Source organism: Lactuca virosa, chromosome 3, assembly GCF_052849685.1.
Source record: "Lactuca virosa cultivar CGN04683 chromosome 3, Lactuca_virosa_CGN04683_v6, whole genome shotgun sequence".
NCBI classification, from domain to species: Eukaryota; Viridiplantae; Streptophyta; class Magnoliopsida; order Asterales; family Asteraceae; genus Lactuca; species Lactuca virosa.
The window spans coordinates 257,687,023-257,707,202 of record NC_136428.1 but is presented as its reverse complement, the minus strand read 5'-3'; the positions used below and the strand labels follow the sequence as shown (position 1 = coordinate 257,707,202).

The 20,180-nt window shown below is 32.1% G+C and overlaps 1 protein-coding gene across 1 annotated transcript; it reads left to right on the top strand.

Moving 5' to 3' along the window:
- Positions 1-14,728: 14,728 nt before the first annotated feature.
- LOC145167149 (WAT1-related protein At3g28050-like) lies at positions 14,729-19,687 on the top strand. The gene is made up of 7 exons (XM_079086249.1): positions 14,729-14,970; positions 15,052-15,117; positions 15,201-15,314; positions 17,971-18,211; positions 18,574-18,732; positions 18,820-18,971; positions 19,393-19,687. Exons 1-7 carry the CDS (start codon positions 14,771-14,773, stop codon positions 19,550-19,552), a joined length of 1,092 nt encoding a protein of 363 aa, XP_078942375.1. The 5' UTR covers positions 14,729-14,770; the 3' UTR covers positions 19,553-19,687.
- Positions 19,688-20,180: the final 493 nt, after the last annotated feature.

Here is a 20,180-nt window from a genome sequence, read left to right as displayed (position 1 = left end):
CAATGGATTGTATTTTTTGTATATGCTATTTCATTTTCTATTATGAGACATTAAATACAAATTTAATTTGAAAAATTAATAAATCTATAAATTATATTTTTTTTAAACATTTAAAATTATGATATGCAAAAATGTGTGTCATCTTCATTTATGACATGACCTTTTTTGACAGGAGCTTTAATGATACGCAATGCGAGTCGTAAATGCGCGTCGTAAGGTTACGACACGCAAATGCGTGTCATCTTCCTTTATGACAGGGCCTTCCTTGATACGTAATGCGTGTCGTAAACGCGCGTCGTAAATGCGCGTCGTAAATAGACGACGCGCAAAAGCGCGTCGTCTCTTGTTATGACAGGGCCTTTCTTGACACGCATTTGCGCGTCGTCTGAGCCTTTTACGACACGCATTGCACGTCGTAAAAGGCTGTTTTTCTTGTAGTGTGCTCAATTATTTGAGAGAGAATATAGATATAAAGATGCATATGTTGTATCCCAGGTCGGATGTCTTCCAATCACGTATAGGGACAACATATGACTAACAAAGATACAGGGATAGAGAGATAGAAAGGTGCATATGTTGTGTCCCAGGTCGGATCTCTTCCAATCATGCAAAGGGGACAACGTATGACTGACATAGATAGATAGAGAGAAGCATAAATATAGATGCATAGAAGTAGAGATGCATATGTTGCGTCCCAGGTCGGATCTTCCGATCACGCAAAGGGAGCAACATATGACTGACATAGAGGATAAGAAAGAAAAACAATTTCACACCGACCTACCTTATCAGAACCCCCCAGTCACCCTATCAGCACCAGAATTAAGGACATAAGTCCGTACGTCGAAGAAGTGTTGAGCCACAGTTCTAGATGATAAGTAACTTTAATGTATCTCATAGGCTCTCTTGTTTATCTCACTGCTCAATCTATGCAAGCGTCGTATGGTCAGTCCAAATATAACTATCTAAGTCCATATGAGTTAACATTGTCAAGTCCTTTCATTGTTAGCTATGTCAAGTCCTTTTGAATCCTTATTGCCTACCAGCACATTGAACACAGAGTCTAAACAATTTAGTTTCAGTGCATTACACGTATTTCATATTGCCCTTTAACACTAAACTTCATATCACTTCCCAAAAATACTTACGAAAGAGGATATATTTTTGAATTTTTTTTATTTTATATTTTTTGTTTGTATTTTTGATTTCTCCCCCTTAATTTGTGCATGGGGAAGAAAGGAAACAAAATAAATGCATAAATTTAAAAAATTTGTCTTCAAAACGAATCATTTTAAGAAAAACTCAAAAGTATCGAGAAGAAAACTCAAATGGTAAATCAACAATTTGAAATTGCATCCAGATGATCTGAGAACAACACGCATATGCAGCAACATGTTCAGCCTCAGCTGTGTTTCAATTCCGGAACGAAGTTAAGATATTCAATATTCATCATGCCATTAAAAGAGATCCCCATTTGTGATCCTTTCTTTCTTCCTTCCCGTAAAGGACACATACCCTCACTTAAGGTTCTGAATGTTGTGCAGTTAATAGATGTCTCCTATAATGTGTCTGGAACAACCACTATCAACCTACCGAAGTCTGATGATATTCCTCCATAGCTTCTCAAGCACAAAGTGCGGGATTAGTTGCTTTTTGGAACCCAGACCATTTTGAAGCTGGGTCTACCATCACTATCAACACAAGATACTCTTTCCCATGACATATCCTGTTTATCACACACAGAAGATGAAGAAATGTTAGAATCATTAGATGATTTAGAAGTGTGAACTTTTGGTACCCATCTATAGTCTGGTTTAACCCATTTCTTGTTTGATCGGATGGATGCCCAGCACTCGTTTTAGAACTTGAAACCGACCGCCGAGATGACTTCGACCTAACCGATCTTGGTCTCACAGAACCATCTCTTGAATTTGGCTTCTTGTTAGACATTCCCTTCTTGTCCTTGGGAATTTGATTATTGACCTTCTTAGCATTCCATTCACCATTGTGTGAACGTGACCTCGAAGAGTTTCTTTTGGAGGATCTCCCTCTTGGCACGTTCTGCTAACCTTCTGCATAGTAGGGAACATATGCACGATTTGGACAATTTCTTGCAATGTGTCCAGGTGTTCCACATTGGAAACATGTATGTTTCTTCACGTAGAAGTTGTTTCTGCCTGTCCCTGGTAGCGTACACATGCCTTGTCTTTAATTTTTCCCACAAGCACACTTACAGCAAGCAGTCTGTTTCACTTGTTTTGGTGGCCTGTATTTACCAACAGGAGGTTTATTATAAGTAAGAAAATTAGAAGTAGCAGATTCAGAGTTCAAAGAGAAATTGGTTTGACAATCAACATAATTAACATAACTTGAATTATTTTTGTTCTCCTTGTTCTCATCTTCCACTACTTTACCTGCACATGAAGTAGAGACATTAGTATCGCTCACCTCAACACTCTCAGTTGGGCCGGATTGTTCAGTCTTAACTGAAGCTGGTACAGGGGGTTGGCCACACTGATCAGGTGTCTCTACCTTATTGGTTTCAAGGGGCGGGGTATAGTTGTCATTGAAGGGAGGTGGAACAATGTGATACCCTAGACCCTTATTCTGATTATCTTTAAATTTTAATTGTTTTTCAATCATGGACTCAACTTTCTTACTTGACACATCAAACTTTTTAAAATTAAAGTCTGCATTTTCAAACTTATTTTTTAATGTGTTAAGCTCGACAGTTAGACTGACAATCTTTTCTTGAGCATAATCATTGTGTTCACATTTAGTGCTATATTCTGCTTGAAGTTTTCTAAAGTCCTTGGTTTTAGCCTCTAATTTTTCTTTCAAGTGTTTTTGGTCCTTTCTGATAGTATATCGTTCATATTTAAGGTCCTCAATTTCCCTAATTAATAATTCATATTGATCACGATAATGTTTAATTTTAGCTTCACAAGACTGAGAGCATGAAGCTTCATTAACCTTGGTGATTGAAGAACTCATTATTCACCAAAAAGGATAATTTACCAAAAAATAGAACCGATTGTGAAGCCAAGAAAAATGCCCTTTGACTTGAAACCTCGAAATTCAAACTTGAAAGACAGACTTGAAAAGTCAAACTTGAAAATCAAACTTGAAAGTCAAACTTAAAATTCAAACTTAAAAACTTGAAAGTAAAAAGTCAAATTTGAAAGACAAAAGTCAAATTTGAAAGTCAAAGTTGAAAGTCAAACTTTTTGTCCAAAAAAAAATAACCTTGACCGAGAACAAAAGTTTCTAGACCGATAACGAAGGATTTGGACCAAAAACGTGACTTTTGGACCTAAAATGCGAAGCCTCTTAACCAACCGAGAAGACACGCACCGAAATCTCTCAGACCAAATACGCGAGACCGAAATCTGTCGGACCGAAATCACAGGCCGAAAACGATGACCGAAATCTGAGGCCGAGAAGTCCGAACCGAGAACCTTCGCAGCTTCGGACCGAGAACGAGGTTGCGGATCGAGAACCCTCGCCCTAACCGAGAACGCTGTTGTGCCTCCGAGATCTTCTAGGGTTTGACCGAGTACGAGGCTGGCCGCCGAGATCTCGTAGATTTTGACCTAAAACTCCCAAAACTTGCCAAGAACATGAGGTTTTCAAATATTTAATGCCAAAATCGATCAAAGACCCAAAAATATGAAGAACACGAAGAACAATGGCCAAAATTTTGTCTAAAATAAATTAAAAACACCGAGAAGCTCCAAGAAAAACTCTTAAAAATATTTTGCAATAACCCGATTGCTACCAGTCCTTGCTTTGATACCAATTGTAAAACTCCAAATCGCTATGTATCAATCGGATTTCACTATGATGGTGCGGAATCCCAATCAAGTGAAAGATGCAAGATATCATATGGAATAAGAACACGATGATTAACCTTCAATGCACGCTATATTCAAGATAGTCTGGTACATAAGATTCATGATTACACACGGTTCTCTCTTGTTTTTATCTAGATCTCATTCTTGGCTTGTTGGCCACCACAAAAACGTCTCTCACTCTTTACAAGGCTCAAATAACACTATTTATACCTAGACATAATAACAAATGCCCAACCCAAAACCCAAACAAAACAATATTAAGCCTAACCAAAATCACATGTGATTTCGGTCCAAACAACACCAAAACATGGTGTTTTCGGTCCTAGACCGAGAACTCAAATAGCTTATGAAAATCAAAGTATAAACCATAATTTATGACCTAACATAAAATTCAAGAAATCATAAAAAGAATATAAAGTTTCAGTGACCCGAGCCTCCCAGCACTCTAAAAAGTCCTTTCTGCATATTCGCTTTTATATACCCTGCTTGGGGACATAGTTTCCAACTATACTTACGGGTCTTTGCGTGTTTACTTCAGTCCCCCAAAAACAAATTTCTTAGAAGCCTCTCACGGTAATAGACCGTGAGATGTCCCACAATCGAAAAATCAAGGACGAAAATATAAAGAAATAAGCCTAGCAAATAAACTGACAAGAGTATTATATGTTTTTTTAGCTTTTGTTTGTATTAAAAAAAATATTATTAAGTTCATATGTGACCTTTGGGACTCGAATAAGTAAACTCTGAGGGGTGTTCTATACTTAATCTCCTAAAGCTGAATCGTTTGGGACTGATTGGGTTGAAAGTTCGCTACACGGGTTCCATAGAAAGTCATGAACTTAATAATAACAAAAAAATTATAGATATGTATAGGTATCCAAATAAAGCTAATTTGTGGCCTTTGAGGTTCGGGCAAGTAAACCCGAGGGATCTCTTAGCACACTAAGGTCATCTGGTCGGGATGTGTTGGTTGGAAGTCTGTTACATGGATTTCAAAGAAAGACATGAGCTTTATTTGTAGGAAAATATAATTAGATAGTTTGTATATATTTATGTTTATAGTTTAATTGAATAATATGTTTAGGAAAAATGCTTGGCTGCCAAAAGATTCCTTTGGACTTGGACTTGAACTTATGACATTGGGACTGACTGTTAACTACTTTGACTGGTGTAAGTGGTTTGAAATTTGTAACCAATCTAGGTAATTTTAGGGAATTTTTAGAAAAGATGTTTTTTAAAAAGATTGTTGTTGATCAACAAATAGCTCGAGTTGGTCATTGTCATATTTTGTAAAATAAAGATGATTGAGCATATTTTTGGCACATGCATTTTCACGAGAGTAAGACCATAATTTGTTCCATGAGTTGACTGGATACTAATAAGGGGGAACAAGTTTTGTGACTTTTGATTATGTTGAGTTGCATTAGGGAATGGCCAAAAGTCTTGTCTTTTAATGTTATATAATATTGTGGGACTAATGCCAAGTTGACTCAAGGAACGACAGGTACATTCTCAACTATGCTACAAAAATGAGGTTAATTAGGCTGGATCCCTTTCATATTTGATTTAGTTATTGCATTAAGTTTCAAAAGTTTGTATTTTGTTTTTTGTTTCTTTTCTTTTATTTTCTCTGGTCTAAATTTTTCTTGTTCTTTATTGGGGACAAGAAAGGTTCAAGCTTGGAGAGATTTGTTAGGTGCATTTCATGCACCCATTTTCTAACTTTATTTCATAAAAGTGCACTGCATATAGGTTCAAACTTATGCATTTTGCATGTTTTTCGGGGTTTTTGTCACAACTAGCCTTTTTAGCTAAGAAATTTTGTTTTCATGTAAAGATCAACTCTTATATAACTTGTAATCTAAGCTGATGTCAAGTGCTATGGTCATTCAAAATCAACCATTTGAACCAAAAATTCCTGAGTGAAGTTCAAAACCTAATTCAATACATCTCATATACTCAACTATGGGTTTGAAACCCTAATAACCCGGTTCAACTCAGAATCGACCAAGATCCTCTTATTGGGCCTAATGGGCCAGTAAACTCTCAATTTGACTATTTTGGGTCAAGGAACCCTATTTGGACCTTAATATGACCTATATTCATTAAATAAAGCTTTTTGGGCCATAAGACTTCTCATGGACCTTATTGGGCCTAAAATGTCTCACCTTGTCATCATGGGCCTTAATGGGCCGTAAATGGGTTCATAAGCCCTATTGGGCCGTAAACCCCATTCTTTTATCATTATGGGCCGTAAACTCTCATATGGGCCCAATGGGCTGAAAACTTTCATGTTGGACCTTATATTTTCGGTTATGTGCAATCTTAGCCCCACAATCAAAATTCCTTTCATACCCTCACTCTCATTCTCGGTTTGCACAAAAAAAAAAGCTTAACTAAATCAAACAACATGACACCTCATTATTAACTAGAGGACTTCCAAGTAATTACCTCACATATTTCCATGATTAAGCAATTAAAACCTTCATGTAATAACCAACTAGGTCTCTTCTCTCCCTCTTATCTACTTCTCGGCCAAGGCCCATTTCCCCACCATCATTCTCACTTCAATCTTCTTCACACACCTCTCCCCTCTAGCACATGAAAACTCCTTCATCCATTCCATAAAAATCATGAGCTTGGTGTGGGCTAGCTCAGTAATATCTTTCAAGATCATCATTTTTGGTAAGCTATTTTCTCATCAAAGTGTTTAACATCATTTTATGATAAGTCCTTCACCTCTTAACACTTCATCTCATGATCCATGTTCATGAAAACTCCTAGAATATGAAGATCCCCTCAAAGAAGAAAGTTAGGCCGAAACTCTTCCAAATCTCCTTCCAAAACCAAAATCATCAAACCAAAGTGAGTTCATACCCCCTATTTTCAGTTTTTACTATGTTTTGGGGGAGAATACAAGTTGTTTTGTGTAGATCTATGTGTGTATGCATGATTTTGTGTGTTTTTCATGTTATATATGTGATTATGTGTTATAAACTTCATGAACTTAAAGATCTACTAAAATATGATGCTATTTGTAGAACACAACACTCATTTCAACTTATCTTGCAAGGAAATGGTTTTAAAATATATTCAAGTTACTTAAAACTAAGAAAATTGCATAAGAGGGCCAAAAGTGACAAAATGACCAAAAATGGGTATATTTATGTAACTCACGGTTACTAGGGGTTCAAAAAGGATTATTTTGCTAAACATGGTTAGTTACGACATTTGGGATCCTACAAAGACTAAAAATGTAAAATTTTTCATAATTGGACTTTATTTGGGCTTCTCACGGCCTTGGGCCAAAATTGTAACTTTTTGGACTTTTGTGGGCTTAAATGTCATTTTCAACAAAGTTGTGCCAAAAATATAAATTTTTGATAAGAGGGACTAAAAATGTAAATTTATTAAAACTTGGGCCAAAAAGATGAATTTATCTATAAATGGGCCGAAAATGCACATTTTCATAAAAATCAAGCCAAAAATGATATTTTTGACAAAAGTGGGTTAAAAATGTTAATTCTACTTAAAGCTAGCCTTTAATATAAATTTTGTCCTTATAGGACCTAAATTGTCATTTTTACCAAAAAGGTGCTCTAATTGTAAATTTTCGGTTTTAGGACCAAAAATGTCTTTCTCACAAAAAAATGGGCTTTTCGCGTCAATTTGCTAACCAACGAAGCTTATACAGTCAACGTAACCAACAACAGATAAAATACGTCATTCTTACCCTTATTGGGCCTTAAACTAATTTACATGCTTAGTGGGTCTTAGTTGTCCACTTACATGTTTATTGGGGCCTGGGATACTCCTTATATGCTTATTGGGCCTGTAAATAATATACATGTTAAATGGGCCTTAGTTGTCCTTTTACATATATATTGGGCCCGAGATATATATTCTCATTCCTTTTGAGCCTAGAAATAAATTACATGCTTAGTGGGCCTTAGTTGTCTACTTACATGTTCATTGGGCCAGGAATATACCTTATATGTTTCTTTTCGCGTAAATTCGATTAAGGATCTAGTGAGACGTGTCAGTTGACACCTATTGAGTGTACAATCGTAGCCTGTAGTTATAACCAGATTCTCTTGGAGGGAGAGCGAGAGTTTGTGTATAGATCTATACGGGGGTGACACCCCACACCTGAGTTGTTCGCTACAGTTAGATTAGGCCAGTCTAGGGTGACAAAAACCTTACATTATTCCGTCGGCGTACAAAAACGCCATGACAGGCGAAATTGCCATTATCTAGTATGGTTATAACGACTCACTTAGAGGAATTAACGTTCTAAAATTTATGGGGAAACCATTCTCTTTTCTCTTTGGATTACTCGGTAACATACTCGCGCTGGTACTCAACCTCGGGGGTTGAGATACCAGCATTCTCTTTCACAAACAACATCGGGTTGTCTGAGTCATTCTCTTTATATTCTCTTTATATTCTCTTTGTCATTCTCTCCATACTCTCTTAGTGAATTCACAGCTTAGTATAGTGAATTCACAGTTTTAACATAAATTTCACAGTTTAGTATAGTGAATTCACAGTTTTAACATAAATTTCACAGTTTAGTGTTGTCAATTCATAGTTTAAAACACATAAATCATAGCATAATATAGTTAATTTATAGTGTAAACACAAAATTTACAGTTTAATGCAGTCAATTCATTGTTTAAAACACAAAAATCACAGCTTAATACATGAAACTCACAACTTAATAAAATAAAATCTCAGTTTAATACACAAAAAGTATGCATTCACAACCATATTATCAACTTAAAACTCTCAGTACCATCAATTCATAGTTAAATACATGAAATTTACAGCTTAATATAATAAATTCATGTTTTAATATACAAAATTCACAGCTTAACGCCGATTTAAATTTTAAATTTTAAACAGAAAATTCAGAGTTTAATGTTGTCAATTCGCAGTTTAAAACAAAAAAACTCTAAGCTTAATACACAAATCATTCCTATTTTAACACAAAAAAACATGTAAACATATGTAACAAAATGAGTGTACCTGTGATATCCACCAGATTTGTAACAAAAAACACATGAAGTTTGTAGATCTCGGAATGAACAACAGTGATGAATCGAGACCAGAAAACTAACACTAAAGACAAAGAGATTATAGTTGTCAAAACTTGGATTCGCTTAGATCAAACCATATCTTGATAGATTTGAATTAGGAACACCATCAGAGAAAGAGAAAACCATTGATATCACTCAGATTTAACCAGATCTGAGCAAAATTCGTCAAGGAAAGTCATCAGAATCATAAATATTTCAACAAGAAACTAGAGACGACAGGCGGAGGTGTTCGATGGTGGTCGGTCAACTTATATTCAGATCTGGAGTTGGTAGAGCAGTGGTCAACATCGGTGGTTGCGAGAACTCGCATATCTGGAAGTCGATAGTCTCGAAAAACATAGATCTAGACAAGAGCATGGAAATATGGACTATAACGGTGGTGAAAAATATGGATCTCCACCGGAGTTTGCAGATTTGGTCATCGGTGGTGGCAAAAAACATTGATCTAGACTTGAGCTCATAGATCTGAACATCAGTGGTGGCGAAAAATCATAGATCTAGCAGAGTCGGTCAGAGGAGGAGGAGGAGCTGGTGGAGAAGATCCGATGTGATGGTGTAACCACCGTTGGCCACCATAAAATGAACCACAAACTCTAGATCTAGACTTGAAATACATCAAACACACCAGATCTAATGCAGATCTGATGTCGTTTCACCAAAAAACAAAGAGAAACAAAATGGTGCTTGACTAGGACGGTGACAATGGCCGAAAGAAATGGCAATCTATGGCGGTGACGGTAGATGGCGACAATGGTGTTAGTTGGTGATGATAGATGGAGGGTTTGTGTTTGAGAGCTTCAAGGGAGTTAGAGTGTTTGAATGCAAGAAAAATGATCAAATCTTATTTTGTAGTGTAACTTTGCATTTTGATCTTTTACCTATATATATATATATATATATATATATATATATATATATATATATATATATATATAAAAGATAAATAGAAAATGCATATTAGGGTTACAAGTATATGAACCAATCAGAAAGTGACACATGTCTATTTTTTCTAGTGAGAGAGAGAGAGAGAGAGAGAGAGAGAGAGAGAGAGAGAGAGAGAGAGAGAGTCTTGAATGTGTGGTGTTTGGTAGATTAGGGATATATATCGTAAACCACATGGACCATTCATGTAATTTATATTAAAATGACAAATGTCATGTTTTTATTGGATTTCAAAAATTAACCTATTTTCTATATATATATATATATATATATATATATATATATATATATATATATATATATATATATATATATAGGGTGAGGTTCAATAGAGAACCATAATTAACCAAGGAACCAATCTTTTTTTCAACTTTTAGAACTTAATTTTTATCAAAAAAAAAAAAAACTAAAAATACATAAATTCATAACTTTTTATCATTTTTCCAATGATATAAAATTCGATTTTTTTTACGTCAAATTCACAATGTGAATCTTTGAAAATTCACAACGTGAATCCGAAAAATATTTTTCACATTCACAATGTTAATATATGAATTTAGATATTTTTAGATTTTTTTTTCGATAAAGAATAAGCTTTAGAAATTGAAAAAAAGATTTAGTTCCTTGAAGAACCAATAATTATGGTTCTCTATTGAACTTTTCCATATATATATATATATATATATATATATATATATATATATATATAGGGCTAGGTTATAATGTGGATGGTAAGTATTGTGTGGATATAAGAATGAATGTGGACCAAGAGTTTAAAATACATATTCTAATAGAATACATATTCTAATTGAATACAAATTCTGACAGAATACATATTCTGATTGAATGAACATTTTGAAGAATAACAAAATTTTGAACCATGAGTTGAAGCATAACAACATTCTTAAAGAATAATCATCAATTATTAACATTATTGAAGAATGTAAGGTCCAAAAAAAAACAAAAAAAAACAATTTTTACTGTCACATTCTATAAAAATACAGATATTTTTTGAATTTTTTCCACATTCTATTAAAATACAAGCTTTATAGTAAGTCATTTTTGAAAAAAAAATCTTCATTCTATAAGAATACGATATCATTAATGAAAGAATCTTCATTCTCATTCTTGTTTCATGCTGTTATATTTTGACATTTTGGTGTGGTGAATCTTAATTGTCATGAAATTGTTTCTTAATTTGCATCCACCATTGTTCTTCCAAACAACTTTGCTACATCCTGTATTCTGATTGGAAGCCCCTCTGGTTGATAAATAGTTGGAAAATATGCCTGTAGAGTATGTGAACTTGAGTATTATTCAAAGGACATAATTGTCTTTTCTCATAAATATACAATATACTTACTTCAGCACATGCCGTTGGGAGAACTAAATGACCAATTCTACCAGCATCAGTGGGACTCTGAACCTTCTCAAATAGTGGAACAATTGTAGCATTTGAACTTAAAGAAGCAGAATCAAGGAAAATATTACATTGTAAAGATAGATTAATATATTTATTTTAGATTAATGTAATATAAATAATCAAAACATGGTTAAAGATGGATACTCTCCATATATCTGTTACAACTCTTTTTCTGTAATTCTAGGTCCACTTTAATCCTTACATCCACACAATATTTGTTCATCCACATTTGAACCTATATATAAAACAAAATTTTGGATTTAAAAAAAAAAAAAAAATTTTTCGTTTTTTTTAAACTGCAAATTTTTTTAACTGTTTTGGAAAGCATAAATTTTTAAACAATTTGAATTTTTTTTAAAAACTGCAATTTTTTCAAAAAAAAAACTGCAATTTTTTTGAAAAAAAAACAGTATTTAAAAAAACTGCAAATTTTTTAATAAAACAGTAACTTTTAAAAAAACACTATAATTTTTTCAAAAAAACTGCATTTTTTTTCTAAATTACTGCAATTTTTTTCAAAAAAAGTGCAACTTTTTAAAAAAAAACTGTAATTTTTTTTAAAAAAACTGCAATTTTTTTAATAAAGCTGCATTTTTTAAAAAAATATAAATTTTTAAAAATCAGTAAATTTATATATAAAAAAAACTAGAATATTTAAAAAAAAAAACTCTAATTTTTTTAACAAAAAAAAATCAACATTTTAGGTGCATATATTCATATTTTTTTTCAAATGAATATATGCATATTTCTTATACTATAATATTCGTAAGTAAATCATAAAAAATCTCATTTTTATTAATCAATCTATAAACATAATAGTACAAGTATTTTATTCGATACAAAATAAAATATAAAAAATAAAAAATGCTACGAAGATTCACAATGTTATCATTTCGTCATATCAAGATTTTCATATTTTCTTCAATTTATCACTTTTCACCTTTTCAATATTTTCCACAAATTCTTCAAAATCTACAAGAAAATTAAAAAATTTTGATTAATGCAAGAACACTCACAAAAGTGCAGATGCATATATCATATAAGATTTACATGTGATTCATATGTGATTCATATGTGAGTTACATGTTATTTACATGTGAATCACATGTAATTCTTATGTGATTCACTTGTGATCTACATGTGAATCACATGTAATTAATATGTAACTCATATGGGATTCACTTGTGATTTACATGTGATTTTATATGTGAATTACATGTGATTCATTACATGTGAATCACTTGTGATTTATATGTGATTCACTTGTGATTTATATGTGGATCACTTATGATTCAAATGTGAATCACTTGTGATTCACATGTGAATCACTTGTGATTTACATATGAATTACATGTTATTTACATGTTCCTTTGTAGTTTTATTAATTTTTTTGACAATTTAAAATGTAAATATTTACCTATAGAGAATATGCACAAGTGAATAAAGCTTCACATTGATCAAGAAGAGTTATATCTTGTGCTACTACAGTCGCAAGTTCAGAAACCACCCAATTTGTCCCCTCCAACTGTAGAAAAAACAATTTATTTACAACATCATTCACTTTTATAAACTTCAAATGAATAAGTATTAAAAGATATAAAACTCACTCTTGATAGTATAGATCGTAAGGAGGATCCAGTCGACTGCATTACTTGAATAACACCAAAACATTGGATAATATCTGCTGCTAGATTTCATTGTACCTCCACAAGAGCAAGCTACTATAATCTTTGAGTTTTATCTAATTTGGATGCAACATCTGTTCCAGACAAACATTGTGTCTGATTAAGTACTTAATATAGGACTGAATGGGGTTGAAAATTGAAATGATTTTTTTTTTATAAAAAAAGACTCACAGTCAGTCACTCACCTCAATGTGGGAATCCCATTTTTATTAAATTAGCAATTGTAAATTCGGCTATGGGGGAGGTGGTGGTGCATGCTCTAGAATTAGCGCTTTTAAATGTCCCTGTAAAACAATATACATGTTAGATAACTTCAAGTAAATTATATTTGTAGTCTCTGGGTATTGCAATGACATTATCCTTATGTTGAGCATTGTATTCTTTAACCAGATCCATGACTTTTTGATGAGAAGAATGATCCCCATGTGACATGTTTAGTCTTGAAACATCGACCAATGTCTTTTATCTCCTATAAATTGCATCTAAGTCAATGATTTTTTTTTTCAAATGAATCTCTTTATCTATAAGAATTAGCAAAGTTAATAACACATAAAAAAGGTAGCAGTTCAATTCAGAAAAGAAAAGAAATTTGTGTAAAATTATCTAGTTTACAACACATATAACCATAATTGATCGTTCTATAGTCTTTTTCATTGATGCATTTTAACAAACACCTTGAATGCATTAACCAATCAACAAATTTAAACCTATATCATAGAATAGTACAATAAATCTGACACTAGAATAGCATTACATAATATTATCCCTAATTTTGTTATAAGAAACAGAAGAAATCAAAAATCAAAATCAAATTAATTATCAGTTCATAATTGCTATCAGTTTAATAAAATAAAAAAGAATGTAAATCTGACCTTCTTCCTGGACTGAAACAACTAACGAAAATCAATAGAAAAGTGAAACTTACATAATCATAGGATCAGAGGAAACGAGCAACAGAGTTTTCTGTAGTTTTCGAAATCAATCTTCGTTCTCTTCTGATTAACCGAATAAATCAATGACGATGGACTTTGGATCCAAATATAAAATCGAGATCTCAATCCGTGATGCTTTCGAAATTCTGATGGAGTCATGTCGTAGAATCCAGTGACGGCATGGATAAGCAGACAAATCAAGCTTTTGATGACGATTTGTGTGGCGGAGGTTAGTTTTGAAGAGAGTGAACCTGTAATCGTCTTCTTCCTGCGACACATATGATTTACCGAAGTGATGCTCCTCCATGTTCAACGATTGGAGTCATGACGGATGAAGACATCGTCTCCGGCGACCAAAGACAACGACGATGAAGAAGAAGATGAGCGAAGGGGCCGTCTTTGGAGGCGATGTGACGGTAGGAGGTTGGATGAGATAGAGAGAGAGACGCACAAGTAATTCATCTCTAAAATGCCCCCGAATCATTTAGTTATCATGCCCCCGTGTTGTTTTTTTACCATGTATTTACAAAAATGCCACAAACGATCCTAACCTTTTATGATTTTGATCTAACGGCCCTGGTTTGTTTCTCGGGTTCTCGGGAAACTTTGAGCTTTCAAATGATCCTCTCTCTCTCTCTCTATATATATATATATATATATATATATATATATATATATATATATATATATATATATATATATATATATATATATATATATATATAAAAGGAAATAGTTGTCATACCTTACGTAAGCTTCGATTGTGCTTCTTCTCTATTAAACTAGGCAATATGCATCAATCATTGCTCTCTACCCAAAAACACACTCACTGGAAAACATGGCCGGCGACGGAAGATACTACTGTTATAAGGAGGTCCTACCCTTCGCTGCCATGGTCACCATGGAATGCAACAGCGTCGGCATCAACACCTTGTACAAAGCCGCCACGCTCCGAGGAATGAGTTACCATGTTTTAATCGTTTACTCCTACGCCATCGCCACCTTCCTCCTCCTTCCGGCACCCTTCTTCTCCTCCAGGTATTTCATATCTGTTACATACGTTTTTGCGTCAACTTCCGGCAGATTTTTGTGTGATAGTAAAATTTTGATGAAAAACAGATCAACGGTGCTTCCTCCGGTGAATTTTTCGATTGTAAGCAAAATCGGGCTATTGGGAATCATTGGGTATATCGTTTGTTTCTTTGATCATTGATCGATGATGATAACTAAGTATGAAGATGGATTAAACTGAATCTGTTTATGAATAGGTATATGTCGCAGATCATGGGGTATAACGGAATAATTTATAGTTCTCCGACGCTTGCTTCCGCCATTAGCAATCTTGTTCCCGCTTTTACCTTCATCCTTGCGGTCATTTTCAGGTTCGCTCCCTTTGATACGTCCTAGAAACACAACTTCTTTTTTTCAATATCGGTCATCGTTAGGTATCAATTATTTTTAATTAAATTTATAATCATTTTATTTTTTAAAATTAAATTTAAGATTGATCAAAATGTAAGGTTTCATTTAAAAAATTAATGATGTATTAAAAAACTATATATCACAATAAATTGCTTTAAAACGGTCCACATCATGAAAACATAGAAAATTTAATAATAAATAAAATAAAATAAAATAATGCTTTGTAATTTTGTTGCATATTATTCGGATTTTTTGAAATAATTTTGTTACCGCAAAATGATAATGTCAATTGTTTTGTGAGTAAAAGGTAATTGCAAATTTTATAAGAATTCGTAGCCGTCATAAAATCGATAGTTGTTTTGTTAAATACTTCAAAAAAAATTCAATTTATGAAATGAAACATGTTATATATATATATATATATATATATATATATATATATATATATATATATATATATATATATATATATATATATGTGTGTGTGTTTGTAATATCACATTACAGAATATTACAATAAACAGAACAATTAAATGTTAACGATATTCAATTTGAATATTTATTAAAATGGTGATTTTTTCATATTATTTGCTTTTTGAGTTTGTATAAAAAGAGGAAAATTAATGTGAAACTAAATGAATTCTCAAAAGTTATGTAATAATATGGGTATATAGTTTTTTTAACAACAAACAAACAACTCTACTCTAATACTATTTTTTAATATATAAATTATAATTTGATATTTATACATTAAAAAGCAATATGAGTAGCAAAACAACTTCATAATTAATATATTAGTTTTATTAAACCTTAAATTTATGTCATTAATTGTGTTTACGATTAATTGATGATTATATAGACCGTTTTAAGTTGTATAAAATATGTCAAACATAAGTTGATTTATATATATATATATATATATATATATATATATATATATATATATATAAAATGGATAACAAATAGTATAAAAAATAAATAATATAATTTTTGATTATTTTATAGACCTTTTTAAATTTTATAAATTATACAAAACGGCGTTGATTTTTGTATTTAACAAATAACAAATATATGAAAACATAAATACTACAACTTTTAAGAATATAATAACAAATATATAGAAATCAACATATATTTTATATATAGAAACATTATTGTCTCAAGAGAAACTTGCGTTGTAATAACCATGATGCGGCATAACTCATTTTTTTCAACTCGTAATATTTTGCTCATAAATCTTTTAAAGCATGTGATTTTTTGTGAGAAATTTTATGTATATTACTAATATACCTGCAATGTATATAAATGAGAAGAAGTTAAAAGTAATTATCAATTATTATTCATAAGTTAATTTTTTTTTTGAAATCTAGTGATTAATTACTTTTAAGTAAAAAAAATTAGAAAACTCTTTTGTTATGAGAATTTCAAACGAATTTGTTTATATATATATATATATATATATATATATATATATATATATATATATATATATATATATATAGTATTACAATAAACATACCGTTATTATTAACCTTGAAATAATTATATCTATATGAAGTTGATATAAAATCATTAGAGCATGTTTGTTGCCTTTTAAGGCATACAATAAAAAATTATTAATAACATTAAGTTAATTATAAAAGAGACATTGTTAAGCTTGTAAACTTCTCATTTTAGGCCAATCCATATATGATTTGTACAACTTGATATAACGATCGACTTAAAATTGAGCTTTTATGAAACAAATTATGTAGCATATCAATATACTTAACATGCATAGCTATAACCAATTTACAACTATAAATAGAAAAGGAAACAAAAAAATAAAGAAAAGAACAAAATATATTGAAATATTTCTGAACAAAAATAAAAAAATATGCTAATGATGATGCTCTCACATGTAACTTTGAAAATTGCAAACCATCACTCGAATTGCACACCACTAGAAAAAAATCAAACATGTTAGGCATTTATAAACAAATAGAAAAAATTATATATAACTATCAGTTTATGAGTAAAAAATGATACATTCATCAACAATTGTGATTTGTATAGCACTCTTAAGCACTCCATCACTGCAAATATGTTCTGAAATAGTTATGTCTACTGAATTTTTTTTCTTTTACTTTTTTTATCCCATCCTTCTTACATCTAAGAGTTTATTTAGCATATTTGGTGTTTAATGCTAAATCAATTACTTATAATTATTAATAGACATTTGAGAATAAGAAATGACATAGGAGTTTTAAATCGATGTGGTGCTTAGGAATATGTCTCTATTATAAGATATATAGATAGATAGATAGACATATATATATATATATATATATATATATATATATATATATATATATATATATATATATATATATATATATATATAAGTAGATGGATAGATAATTTTTTGTTTTATTTTTTTGGTTCCAGAAATACGTGTTTAGAAAATTCTCCACTTTTTCCCAAAGAGAACTAATTAGAAAAAAAAATAAATAATAAGTTGTCTCGATTCCTACTATCAAGTGGGTGGCTATCTTTTCTATGTTCTCTAGTTGATAGGTTTACATACTTATGGACTTACCAGTAATGACTCACTTCATTTTCATGGCAAAATTACAGGATGGAGACACTATCTTTTACTAAAAAAAGTACCCGCGCAAAGTTTTTTGGCACAGTCGTTTCTGTAATAGGTGCATTGGTTGTAACACTATACAAAGGTCCAAAGCTTATTTGGAGTCTCACACCTTCGCCTTCTCAATCACCAACTGTTTCCTTAAGTTCTTCACAATCAAACTGGGCTCTTGGTGGTCTCTTTTTAACCTCAGAGTACATCTTGGTACCATTGTGGTACATCGTATTGGTACTAGTGCAAATGTTCGTGTTCATCCTATATATGAAGCTAGACATGCACTAGGTGCCTATCTAATCAGACATGATGTCTTTAAAAAGACATAGGTCTTTCTAGGCTCAGTCCAAGCCTCAAAACAAGAATGATGGCGTTTTTTTACTAGTGATTGTTATAAATAACATTTGAATATTTTTTTTACTAATTACTATTATAAATAATATTTGAATAATTTTTTTACCTAATAGGGCTTCTACCGGTGTAAAAACCTTATTAGGAATTCTTGCTGGTTTTGCTTATTCCGGCTTAGGCCCTTTTGCATATCTCTATGTGAGTAACTCGATTAATGATTTAGTACAATTATTTGATGTATGCAGACACAGATCATGAAGGAGTATCCAGCAGAATTAACAGTGGTGTTCTTTTACAACTTAATTGTGAGCATTTTGGCTGCAATAGAAGGGTCTTTTACAGAACCTGATTCAAGTTCATGGAAGATCAAGCCTGATATAGCATTGGCATCGATTTTATGCTCGGTGAGCACCACATATGATCAATGATCATGGTTTTATGATCGATTTATCAATATCTAAACAAGTTTTTTCGGTTTTTGAGTTGTTTAGGGTGTACTTGGTAAATGCATTAGCAATAGTGTTGATACGTGGGTGTTACGTTTAAAGGGACCATTGTTTGTGGCCATGTTTAAGCCGTTGTCAATTGTTATAGCATTCACATTGGGTGTCATGTTTCTTGGCGATGACCTCTACCTTGGAAGGTAATATGTCCCTTTCTTTATATATATATATATATATATATATATATATATATATATATATATATATATATATATATATATATATATATATATATATATATATATATATATATATATATATATATATATGTGTGTGTGTGTGTGTGTGTGTGTGTGTGTGTGTTATATTTTGAGCCATATTCTTGCATGCTTGCTCTAAAAGTCAGAAGGGAAGCAATCATATGTCGTAAGTGAGGTCTCAAGTTTAAACCTATGCATAATTCATCACCTTTCTTGCTTTGGAGATACTGTGATTTACCTTTCAAACGTTGGGTTGAGACTTGTTGGTTGGGGGTGCCAGGGTGGTGTATCCCTTTCAAACTTTCGTTTGTGTCATTATGAAAAGAGAGAAAGAATGGTACTAACTTGTGTCTCTATGTAGTGTGATCGGTGCAGTGATAATATCGATTGGGTTCTATACAGTGATGTGGGGAAAATCGAAAGAAGATTTGGTGAAAGATGAAGTTATAAACTTGGAGTCATCCTCAACACCAAGATCGCCATTGTTGCAATACAAGGATGAGGACATGGAGAGTCGATAAATGGGAGCTCCTTGTGTATTATGAAAATCAAATGTTTGGCATGAATGGTATTATTGTAAATAATTTTACATTAGATCGAGTTACATTTTTATGTTACAAGCAACCAAAACTAATGGTCACATTGATTTAGGATAAGATCTAGATATGCTCTCAAAATTTGTCTAAGATCATAGAAATAAATGATTTGAAAAAACAATTGTCGATTAACATAATGATAAAACTGCAAAAATGGTACATGTGGTATGCATTTCTTCCGAGTTTTAGTCCAAACCCTAACTTTTTTGGATTAGTGGTCCTTTTGAGCTAGTTTCGTTGCGTATTTCGTTCCTCTGAATATTGAAATGACTATAATACCATTGGGATATTTATTTTCCATTTTTCTTTTAGTTTTTTAAATCTAATATTTATATTTTTTATATATTGAGGGCCCACCCCTCTTTCTCTCTCTCTCTCTCATGATTCAGTAGTGGAAGAATATGGGGCTCCATTTTTCATCATATTCTTTATGAATCACCCATCTTCATCTCTCTCTCTCTCTCTCTCTCTCTCTCTCTCTCTCTCTCTCTCTCTCTCTCTCTCTCTCTCTCTCTCTCTCTCCCTCCCTCCCTCCACAACCTGCACCTAAAAA